The sequence below is a fragment of the Brassica napus genome, chromosome A1 (assembly GCF_020379485.1).
Source record: "Brassica napus cultivar Da-Ae chromosome A1, Da-Ae, whole genome shotgun sequence".
Classification (NCBI taxonomy): Eukaryota; Viridiplantae; Streptophyta; class Magnoliopsida; order Brassicales; family Brassicaceae; genus Brassica; species Brassica napus.
In genome coordinates, this window is record NC_063434.1 from 9,006,001 (window position 1) to 9,018,291 (window position 12,291).

Consider the following 12,291-nt stretch of genomic DNA (forward strand, 5'->3'; position numbering starts at 1 on the left):
CTTTTCAACTGAAGAATGGTAGGAAGAGTTGTTGGTTTGATTGTCATCGTCGGTTTCTTCCACTTGCCCATCCGTACAGAAGAAACAAGACATTGTTTCGACACAAAAAAATTGTCAGAGACAGTCCTCCTCCATATCTCACCGGCCAGCAGATCGAAGCGGACATTGATTATTACGGAGCTCAGGAAACAGTTAAGGTTGGAGGAAATTGGCATGTTCCTGGAAATATGCCTGATGGGTATGGTGTATCTCACAATTGGCATAAGAAGAGTATATTTTGGGAGCTACCGTATTGGAAGGATCTTCTCTTACGCCACAATCTGGATGTCATGCATATCGAGAAGAACTTTTTTGAGAACATCATGAATACATTACTTAACGTCCCTGGGAAGACAAAAGATAACAAAAAGTCAAGGATGGACTTACCTGATATTTGCTCAAGAAGTGAGTTACATATCAAGAGCAATGGAAACGTTCCTGTTCCCATCTTCCGGTTGTCATCAGCAGCGAAAACAACCTTGTTTGACTGGGTTGCATCGGAAGTTAAGTTTCCTGATGGTTATGTTTCAAATATGTCAAGATGTATTGAACGAGGTCAAAAGTTCTCCGGAATGAAAAGTCATGATTGTCATGTGTTTATGCAACGACTGCTTCCATTTGCTTTTGCCGAGCTCCTTCCAGCAAATGTCCACGAAGCACTTGCAGGTAATTATAAATTTATATATATACCTATGTTACGAAATGTTATTAATTTGATTCCTTTTAAAATATACAGCCATCGGAGCATTTTTCAGAGATCTTAGCACACGTACGTTCAAAGAAGAAGTCATCGAACAACTTCATCAGAACATTCCGATCATATTGTGCAACCTGGAGAAGATATTTCCTCCTTCATTTTTTGACGTCATGGAGCATCTAGTTGTCCACCTACCGTATGAAGCATTGCTTCGTGGACCTGTTCACAACGGATGGATGTATCCGTATGAGCGACAGATGAAACATTTGAAGGGGAAAGCAAGAAATCTTGCAAAGGTAGAAGGTTCAATAGTTGCAGGGAGTTTGACAGCCGAAACATCTAACTTCACATCATACTACTTTGCTCCAACTGTTCGTACGAGAAAAAGAGTTCCTAGAAGATATGATGATGGTGGAGTACCGACATCATATCCAATTGATGGTGTTCCTGACATTTTCTGCGAAATTGGACGGTTTGGTGGTAAAACGAAAGAAGTATGGTGGTCATGTGAAGAAGATAAACATAGTGCCCACACTTATATTCTGCTCAACTGCGAGGATGCAATGACCCGTTACTTTGAAAGGTAAATTTTTTTGTGAATGTTAATTATATGAATTGAAGTTAATTATGTATGATTTGATTATTTGTTCAATTTGCAGGATGTTTGTATCTCAAGTTGAAGAAGCAATACCAGGAATATCTGCAACTGATGTGGATACACGTAAAGATAAGCACTTTGTCAAGTGGTTAAAATCACAGGTAATATATCTCATACTATTATATTAATTAAGTAAGTGTTTAAGAATATATATATGTTTTTTGCAGGTTGATTATGACGATCCTTATTATCCCGTATGGTTTCATGAATTGGTTCAAGGTCCAGTTGCAAAGGTCACCACATCACCTATGTATTTCACACGAGGATTTACCTTTCACACATACGAGTATGGGAGACATCGGGCAACGAGTAACTACGGAATATGTGTGAAAGGTGAAACAGACTTTTACGGGATATTGCAGGAGATTATTGAAGTGGAATTTCCGGGGTTATTGAAGCTAAAATGCGTCCTCTTCAAATGTGAATGGTTCGATCCTGTTGTGAACCGAGGGATTCGGTATAACAAATTTGGTGTTGTGGATGTCAATTTTGGGAGAAGATACAACAAATTTGAGCCTTTCATTTTAGCTTCACAAGCCGAGCAAGTTAGCTTCCTTCCTTATCCTCGGCTTCGAACTTCCGGGATAAACTGGGTAACTGCTATCAAAGTTACACCTCGTGGACGCATTGTCGTTGGAGAAGAACCGCCCTTGCAAGAAGAAGACGCTATCACTGAAGTTGAGGTACCAGAACAACCAACTGATGAAATCCTTTTGATCGACCCGCAAAACTTTCAATATGAAGATATTCCCGAAGATGCGACAGATGAAGCACGTGAAGACGAGTTCGAGAGAAGCGACGATGATGATTGTAATGATAGTGATGAGAACGAAAACGATTTAGAGTGATGTAATATATGTATCAAATGTTGGATTTCTCTATTGTAATATTTTCTAAAAGAAAGAGTAAGAAGTAGTATGATATAAGATATGATGTTAGATGATATGTCACTTTGGGGTTTAGGGATTTCATTCTCGGTGTTTAGGGTTAAGCGTCGTAATTTCGTCGTAAATGGAAAAACGCGGGCCTGGTAATTTCGTCGTAACTCGAAAAACACGGGCCTGGTAATTTCGTCGTAAATTAAAAAACACGGGCCTGGTAAATTCGTCGTAAATGGAAAAACGCGGGCCTGGTAATTTCGTCGTAAATTTACGTCGATTTTACGACGAATCCTAATCTATATAAGGGGACGCCGAGAGCGAGGCTGCCTCGCTCATTCCTCCCAAATTCCTTTGCTCTCTCTAAGGTAAACTCTCTCTTCTCTCTCTCTTTTTTTTTTTTTTAAATTAGTTTAGGTGATTAGTTAGGTAACGGAATTAGTTTAGGTGATTAGTTAGGTAATTAGTTTAGGTGATTAGTTAGGTAACGGAATAATATTTTTATTATGTCGTAACTGATAAAATTTATTTTAATTTTTTTTAGATGGCTCCTAGAAGAAAATCCAGAGCACCTAGTTATAGAGATTTGTTTGGCGACGATGGTTCCGGTACATCTTCTTCCGGTCCATCGTCTTCTGGTCCATCATCCTCCACCGCAGTTCCAGACTCTCAGCCTTCTCAGAGAGTTGCTTGGAGTCCTCCTCCACCGCAGATGCCTCCACCGCAAATGCCTCCACCGCATATGCCTCCACCTCCTCCTCCAGCGGCTGCACCTGAGCCTGTCCCAGAAGGTGCAGTTCATCCGGATTTGCGTGTGCCTTCATATGCCCCATTCGCGAGATATACGGTAGAGGATTTGCTTGCCCAGCCCGGACGAGAGGGTTTGGATGTTCTAGACCCCGATAGACCCCGAGGAACTTATTGGTAAGTTATTAATTTTTATTACATAAAAATTTAAAATATTTTTATTTTCTAACGGTTAAATTGTTTTCCTTTCAGGTTTGGGGCTAATAACCGTGTTGGCCGGAGCGTTTCGAAAACGATTAAGGGTTACTACGACGGGGCATATCCGAACTGGAGCAAGACTCCAAATCACGTTAAGATCACGTGGTTTAAAATGTTTGCGGTAAGATTTTTAAATTTAATTAAATTTTAACTTTTAAATATGTATATATTTTTTAAATATTATTATTAATTGTAATTTTTTCAAATTTTTTGTGTTTCAGCAAAAGTGGCATTGGTCTTTGGGAATCACCGAGATGGTGAAGGCGGAATTCGTTGCAAAAGCAAAGATCCGCCTCTGCAACACAGTCTCCGATTGGAAGGACAAGTGGGAGCTCGACGGGTATGAGGGAAAGCCCACTGAGCTCACGACGGATGTGTGGGATGGCCTCATCGCCTATTGGAAGCACCCGTCTTCGATCAAAAAGGCCAATTCGTGCTCGGCTTCTCGAAGAACGAAGGATAAAGATGGTAATTTGCCCATGCTTCACAGAACCGGCCAAAAACCACATGCAGGCATCCGTCTAGACGTTGTAAGTTTTGTTTTTAAATATTTATTTTAAAATATTCAATTAATATAACTTTTAATATTTTTTTTTTGTAGTTGGAGAAGACGGGAGTCTTACCATCTCTGTCTGACCTATTCAAGATGACTCACGCCACATCCGACGGAGTTTTTGTGGATCCTGCATCAGAGAAACTCGCTCAAGCAGTGGCTACTCGGATTGAAGAACGGGAGACGCAACTAACTCAGGAGTCTCCCGATGGATTACCCGTCACATTGTCCACCGAAGAAGCCGACCGAATCTTCGAAGAGGTAGTACAACTAAAATTTTTTTTTTCATTATTTTTAATAACTATATTAATATATGTTTTAATTTTATAGCTGGCTCCTAGAAAGAAGGGCCGAATAGTCGGTATAGGCTCCGTTAACCAAGTTGCAAGGGCAACTTCGTCATACACTTCGAGACGGGATGAAGAGACTTCTCAGATGAAAGCTCGAATGGATAGCCAGCAGGTTCGTTTAGACTCTCTTGAGGATTTGCTAGACGTGATGGCCGTGGGAAACCCGGTTATGCAGAGAATGTTGAGTCAGAGACGAGCCGCTCTTGGGTTGCCAGTACGAGATCCCCAAGAGTCCGATCCAACCCGTCAACAGCCGAGCAACCCCACCGACTACTTCGATGATATGTAGTTTTTTTAATATTTTCGGTTTGTATTATGAATTTAAATATTATGACTTTTAAATGCTTTTTTATAAATGTTTTTTATTTTCATATTTCGTTTTAAAATTAAAATTATTTAAAATTCAGAATTTTAAATAAATTCAAATTTATATATATATATATTTGAGGTTAAAAATAATATTCAAAATATATTATAAAACGAAACGTCGATGTAGGCTCGACGTAAACATTTACAACTGATTACCGTCGAAAATAATTACGAGTCTTTTACATCGAAGATTTTACGTGGTCTTTACATCGAAATGTTACGTGGAGTTTACATCGAAATATTTACGAGGGTGTTACAACGAAAATGTTTACGTGTGCTTTACATCGAATCCATTACGTGGAGTTTACCACGAAATTTTACGTGTCGTTTACGACGAATCTCTGCCCTGCGCTTTACGAGGAATATATTTCGTCGTAAACTTAACAAGTCATTTACGACGAAACGTCGGTTACGACGGGCGTTTTACGACGAAACGTGTTTCGCGGTTCATTCGTCGTAACACCCCGTTTACGACGAAGTTACAACGTATATTGCCCTCGTAAAAAATATGTTTTCTTGTAGTGGAACAACAAATACTTTCATTGCGGAAAAGGTTTAGTACAAAATAGGGAAACCAAGCAGAGCTTTTCTCGCTAAGGAGTTTGGTCTAACAAATTTCCTATATAGTAATTTATAGTAAAGATATTATCTATACTTCCATATTAGTTGGAAGCTTCCAATTTTGAAACAATCAGACTCCTATAGTTATGGTAATTAAATTTAAAACATATTTTCGTATATACTCCCTCCGTTCTACAAAGATAAACTTTTTAGTACTTTCACATATATTAAAAAAACACATTAAACTACCATAGTAAATATATTGTTTCTGTAATTTTCAATAACTTTTAAGCAATAGTAATTCAATAAAGTCAGTTAATTTTCTTGAAGTTTACAATTTTTTCATAAAAAACACAAAAAAAACATCTTTGTGAAACAATTTCTTTTTTTCTAAAAAGACTATCTCAATAAAACGGAGAGGGTATCACTCAAAATAGGAACAAATTAAAAGGAATGAATGCATAGAATGAATGAAACAAAATATTGCAATGAATGGTAACCACTAAAAGGAATGAGTATTTTTAATTAAAGTAATTTAGAAACTATTGTTTAAAAATATTTTAAATATAAAATATTCAAAATGATCCGCTAGTGTGTAAAAACATTTTAAATTTAAAATATTCAAAATGTTCCACTAGTGTTTTAAAACATTTTAGAAACTATTGTTTAAAAATATTTTAGAAACTATTGTTTAAAAACATTTTAAATATAAAACATTTTAAACTAGCCGTGATCCGCTAGTGTTTCTTGAACTTGACATGATATCTAACAAGCACACATAAAATATTCATGTTATTTTCAATCTTAATACCCGTGTATTGTAATTTTCTCTTAAAAATTGTAAGAAACAAGTGTGTACCTCTTGCTGTAGAACTTTAGTTGATTGTATTAGTGTTGGTGAATACAATAATTCTCATATATATAGTGGAAGCAAACTAGACGTGAAAAGAGTCGAGAAAAAAAAATGTTAATTTTCTGTATAGTTCAACTCACGTTAATAGAGATTTGCTATTTTTTTATTTTCCATTTTGTTCCTTGCCAATATTGATAGGGAATATTTTTCTTCTATTATTCCCTAAATAAAGAGGAACGGAAAGAAATTGTACATATTCCTTATATATCAAAAGTTACTTATGAAAAGTGAAAAGAAAAAGGAATGAATAGGAATACAGTGTTTCCTCTCGTTCCATTCCTTCTTAGCCGTCACCAGTCAAATCCCCCCATCCCCCCCTCACCACCCCCCCCCCCCCCCCCACCCCCCCCCGCGAACTTAGCATAAGAAATAATCATCATTTCTAAAAACGCTGATATTAAATAATGGAAGGAATTATGAAAATGAAATCGATTTCTCATTTATTTCTCTGCTATCTCCCTTTCCCTATATAGCTATAAGATGGTTTCCCCTTCTCCATCTTCCTCACACTTGAACTTCAGAGCTGCACAAAAAAGCTATTCCCTCTTCAATCTCGCTAAAGATACTAAATCTTTTTCATCTTTGAGATGGCTTCAGTGAACATGACTTTCGAGAAGAGCATTAAAGCTAACGTGGTGGTGAATGCGAACTGTGGAAAAAGGGCTTACGTCACGTTCCTCGCTGGAAACAAAGACTACTGGATGGGCGTTGTTGGTCTAGCCAAAGGACTACGAAAGGTAAAGTCTATTTATCCTCTGGTGGTGGCTGTTCTTCCGGATGTGCCTGAAGAACATCGTCAAATCTTACTAGCTCAGGGATGTATCATCCGTGAGATTGAACAGGTCATTCCACCCGAAAACAAAGTTGGTTATTCAATGACATATTTCGTTCTTAACTACTCAAAACTTCGTATTTGGGAGGTAAACATCTTGATACTTACTAAATATGTACTCCCTCTGTTCCTTAATATTACATATTCTAGAAAAAAAATTGTTTTTAAAAAATCAACTTTTATATTTTCAAAAAACTTAATTGCACTTACTGAATTTTTATTGGCTTTTTGTAACATCCCGAATTGTGATATGTGAAAGGCTTAAGAGAATTGATTTGGCTACCTATGTCACCAAAGTTGACTTACCTTTTCCGGAACACATCCTGAAAGAACTCCAGAGTTAAGCGTGCTTGAGCTGGAGTAGTGGAATGATGGGTGACCTATCGGGAAGTGATTCGCGATAGCGTGCGAGTGAAGCCAAAGCATGGGAAAAGGTCGGGTGGTGATTGCAGGGTCAGTAAACAATGATTTCGAGCCTTTGGAAAATTAACGGACTGACCGTCAGATGGGATGGGGCCCACAGGCCGAGAGAGCGGGCGTGGGTGGCCCATTAGCCGTGGGCGGTCGGAGCGTTACAAGTGGTATCAGAGCTGGTTAGCCATCTCGGTTCTGACCCGAGAGGCGTCTTGAGATCTGTCGTGGGGCGCAACAAGGACGTTGCGTTCTTTGAGAGAGGGTGAATTGTAACATCCCGAGTTGTGATATGTGAAAGGCTTAAGAGAATTGATTTGGCTACGTATGTCACCAAAGTTGACTTACCTTTTCCGGAACACATCCTGAAAGAACTCCAGAGTTAAGCGTGCTTGAGCTGGAGTAGTGGAAGGATGGGTGACCTATCGGGAAGTGATTCGCGATAGCGTGCGAGTGAGGCCAAAGCATGGGAAAAGGTCGGGTGGTGATTGCAGGGTCAGTAAACAATGATTTCGAGCCTTTGAAAAATTAACGGACCGACCGTCAGACGGGATGGAGCCCACAAGCCGAGAGAGCGGGCGTGGGTGGCCCATTAGCCGTGGGCGGTCGGAGCGTTACACTGTTATTGGCTTAAAATTGTGGAACAAAGATAAACACAAAAAATTATACAAATTTAATTGCCCCCTCCGCTGCTTAAACAATCCTTCATGTTGAAGCTATATTATGCAACTTATTGTGTGTTTTAGTGAAATGTTTATCATAGCTTGTGATATTAGAGTTGGTTGGTCTTGTTTTTTTGTTTAACTATCGTGTCTATCCCTACCTTGATCAACCTTGGTTTTGTATCTGTCTTATTTATATCAGTAATCAATAAGACACTACGCTCTTTTGGCTTAATTAATATAATTTCATTCCAAAAGTTGGATGTTTTTAAGCTTAAATAATAACATGAAAGGATCGTGGAACAGTTTGCCTAGGTTTTATTCGAAGAATCACAAGTTTAAGAAATCGTAACTCGAGAGTCTAGGTGAATTTCGATAATTATTACTCCTTCTGTATCAATATGTATAATGTTTTATACATATGCACAGGTCTAAGAGTGGGAGTTCGGGTACACGTTCGGGTTCGGGTCGGATATTTCGAATTTTTGGGTATTTCAGTATAGAGGTGTAGATCATGTTCGGATATATCTGTATTCCGGGTCGGGTCCATGTATTTTTAGTTCGGATTCGGTTATTTCGGATCGGTTCGGATATTTAGATTTTGCAAGAACAAAAATTAAAATTTCATTTTTCAATTTTTTGTATTTAAAAATATAACTTTCACTTAACTAATTTTTTTTTAATAGGTTGAATGATTAATACATTTAGACATAATATCTTAAAACTAAAAAAAATACTAATTTGGTTATTGTTTTTAAATTTTGGATGTAACTTTAGTTAATTCTTGAAAAAAAAACTAGACATTCATTTTAAGTGAGTAACAAATCATTTCCTCCGTAATTATATATATATATATTATATGAACTTAAAGTATGTATAGTATTAATATAAATATTTTAAATGAAATAAGAGATATAAATTAGAAATATAAGGTTAGTAATACATATGTTCGGTTATCTTCGGATATTCATTCGGATTCGAATTTTACTCCTTTGGGTTCGGATTTCCAACCTCTCATAATTCAATACCCGTTCAGTTATTTTGCTATTTCGGTTCGGATTTTGGTTTGGATTTTTTGGATCGGTTCGGATACGGGTTCGGGTATCGGGTAAAATTTCCACCCATATGTACAACTATTAAAAAAGTTACTTTTGTATTACAAATATTATTAAAATATAAATTAAAATTTATTTAACCAATTATAAAATATACTATAATATTATTAGCTACACAATCCCAATAATATTATTTGACAAGTCGCTTTATCACTTGTCGTTTTCATGTCAATTATCACAATGATTGATTACATAGATAGATGCACTTAATAAATGTAAAATTATATTTAATTTTCATTAGTAACATTTATTTTTACTTCTTTTTTTAATAAAAGTTAATCAATGTTTTAATTTAAATTTCCTTTTATACAAAACATATACATAATAAAGGGATATATTTGTAAAATATACTCGATAATATTATTTGAGAAATCATTTTCTCACGTGTCACTCTCATGTTAATTATCACAATAGTTGATTATGCCCCTAATGAATTTAGAATTTTTACAAAATTTCCATTAGTAACAATTAATTATTTTTATTTCCTTTTTCTTAATAAAAGTTAATCAATGTTTTAATTTAAATTTCCTTTTATACAAAGCACATACATAATAAAAAGTAAATAATTGTAAAATATAATTGTATAGATTTTATATAAGTAGACGAACTTTTTTTTAATGTTTTTTATATTTTCCCAGACCAACATAAATAAAAAAATAACATATATAATTTTAAAGTAAATCGACATATATATATATATATACATAAAACATATCTTCACACAACAAATTAAAAAGAAAAGAATTTAGATATTATTTTTTAAAAGCTGATAACATTTTTATTATTAATATATGTTTTTATCAATGATTAAAAATAAAATAATTTTTAACAACATTAACTGATCATGTAATATCTTATTTTCAAAAGATTTAATTAAATAGATATTCTTAATGAACTAATTATACTTAAGTGTCATGAATGCAATTACTTTTATTTCTGTTTCATATTTTATTTTACTTTAATTTAATTTTAAATAATTAAATAATAAATATTTATAAAATATAAAGCATATAGATTATATATAATTATTTTATTTATTTTATTTATATTTTCCAACATCATTAAAATTTAAAACTTTAAAAATAAATAAATATATAATTATAATAAAAAATTTGTTATTTAAATAGTTCTTTTAAAATAATTTACTAAAAATAAACTAATTATTTAATATCATATTTTCAGAAATATTTATATCTTATGACTATTTTAAAATTAAATAAATATTTTAAAAATGTGAGATTGAATATAAATACGATGAATATATATATTTGATTAAATTATTAGAACTGTTTAGTAACAAAAACTGATCATATAATATCATATTTTTGGTATAATTGTCTTTTCAAACTCTAATTGAATCACGAAATTTAAAAATTAACGATTCGATTTATGCATTTTTGAATCCCTCAATACTTAAATATTATAAAATAACATGTATCAAATTATACATGATCTTACAACATATATTTATCAACGTAAGAAGAAAACTAAATTTAATTAAAAATATTATTTTTATTATTTTAGTTCAGTTAGACCCAAATTTGTTTTGATTCAATTCAAAATTTTGAGATAACCCAATATAGTAAAATATAAATAACTAAACCAATAAAAGTATGAACAACCAAATCAGCCAATTAAGTTTGGCAAATATATTTTAAGAAATTATAGAAAACACACAACATTGGTATGATTCTAGTGTTGGCCAGCCTACTGAGAGTGCTGCCAGATTTTACAATTGGCTTACAGAGGTTTGTATATTGCAATTTGATATGTTTGGACGTATATGTTTTCCGTAGATGTTTGTGGCCTTGATACTCTGTGTTTCATGTTTTCAGGGAAACTAAGCGGGGTATAAGGTTAAGGTTTCAGTTAACAATTAACATATGGTGTGTTTGCTCTTGGTAATCACCAATATAAAGTCGTAAGTGCACAAAAACGGTAGTGTCGTGACTCGTAAGAAATGTGTCTATTTCAATTTTATAGATTTTCTTCCAACTTTAACTGTAATTTGATTTCTTGGAACATGTCGGGATACTTCTTGATGAAGAGCCTGTTAAAAAGGTACATGACTATGTTTACATAGTATTCAAGTTTTATAAGCTTCACACACCAGAATCTGACTCAGTCTTGTGCTCAGTTTGGTGCTGGACCCTACTCAAACCCCAAGGCACAGTATTAATCTAAACCGATTTTGTGATCATAAGCTATTAATTAGTCATCTCGCATGTGTAAAATTTACGTGCAATAACATTGTATTCTTGCAGAAAATTTAAAGTAGGATATTTCTTATACGGTCGAATTGAAGAACTGAAGAAATAATATATAGAAAAAGACGAAGCACAGTCTTGCAAAGGGGATGGTCCCTTAGACATTGTTGGTCTAGATTGGGTCATGAAAAGAGTCCCCATCTTATTTCTACCCAACAAGCTCAGCTGCATATAGTAGCAATTACAATATTATGTGTTCCCAACAATAATTACACAAGAATCAAGTATCCAATGTTCATCATTCAATTACAATAGCATTCGTAGAATGATTGTTGCTTTGATTCAAAATATGTTTCTGTATATTTATGTGAATATAATACAATAATTGGATACTAGACTTGTGAAGTGTGAGCGGATAAGTGCAAAAGCATTTATGTTCGAGGACATTATATATGTGTCTAGATCAAGCATGAATAATGAATAAATCCACTTCCTCTCCCATAGGCATCTCCAATCTCATTATATTTTTCATTCTAAATTTGAGTTTAGAGTAAAATTGTTCTAATGGTACTCTAGTTTTTTTTTATAATAGAGTAAAAATGGTTTACTCTATATATAAAGTAAATTGTTTTTTCTTTGTTCATCACTCGATTTTTTATTATAAAATAGAGTACCATTAAAGTATAACTCAACTCTGTTATAAAGTTAATTTATTTTAGAGTGAACCATTAGAGATAGTATTAGACTCTTTTATAAACTGGCTAAAAGAGGAATAATAATGTCATTATTATTTTTTCTAACAGGCCTAAGCATTTTAATCTTGACCCGAAATCTGAATTTAGCCGACCCGAAAATAACTGATCCGAATTTTCTTATGCCACATTCAGTACTTATAATTTTAGTTATTGAATTTAGTATTTCGATTTATTAATATTTGTGAAATTTTAACGACCATTCTAATAGTACATATTTGTACCATCATTTTATTCATTTTGATTTATTATCTCATGTAAAATCGGTCGGCCAACATTTTAATCAACT

General features: G+C 34.0%; 2 protein-coding genes across 2 annotated transcripts; both read left to right on the forward strand.

Moving 5' to 3' along the window:
• The first annotated feature begins 2,085 nt into the window (after nucleotides 1–2,085).
• LOC125579039 (classical arabinogalactan protein 9-like) lies at nucleotides 2,086–3,550 on the forward strand. Its single transcript, XM_048742332.1, has 2 exons — nucleotides 2,086–2,640; nucleotides 2,817–3,550. The coding sequence occupies exon 2, from the start codon at nucleotides 2,817–2,819 to the stop codon at nucleotides 3,198–3,200; it is 384 nt and encodes a 127-aa protein (XP_048598289.1). The 5' UTR covers nucleotides 2,086–2,640; the 3' UTR covers nucleotides 3,201–3,550.
• Nucleotides 3,551–6,610: 3,060 nt separating this feature from the next.
• Nucleotides 6,611–8,363, forward strand: LOC111201009 (galactinol synthase 6-like). Its single transcript, XM_048754464.1, has 2 exons — nucleotides 6,611–6,943; nucleotides 8,358–8,363. Exons 1-2 carry the CDS (start codon nucleotides 6,611–6,613, stop codon nucleotides 8,361–8,363), a joined length of 339 nt encoding a protein of 112 aa, XP_048610421.1.
• Nucleotides 8,364–12,291: the final 3,928 nt, after the last annotated feature.

What these genes read in the sequence shown, in the direction of transcription:
- LOC125579039 (XM_048742332.1), top strand. Translation starts at nt 2,817, where the DNA reads ATGGCTCCTAGAAGAAAATCCAGAGCACCTAGTTATAGAGATTTGTTT.
- LOC111201009 (XM_048754464.1), top strand. Translation starts at nt 6,611, where the DNA reads ATGGCTTCAGTGAACATGACTTTCGAGAAGAGCATTAAAGCTAACGTG.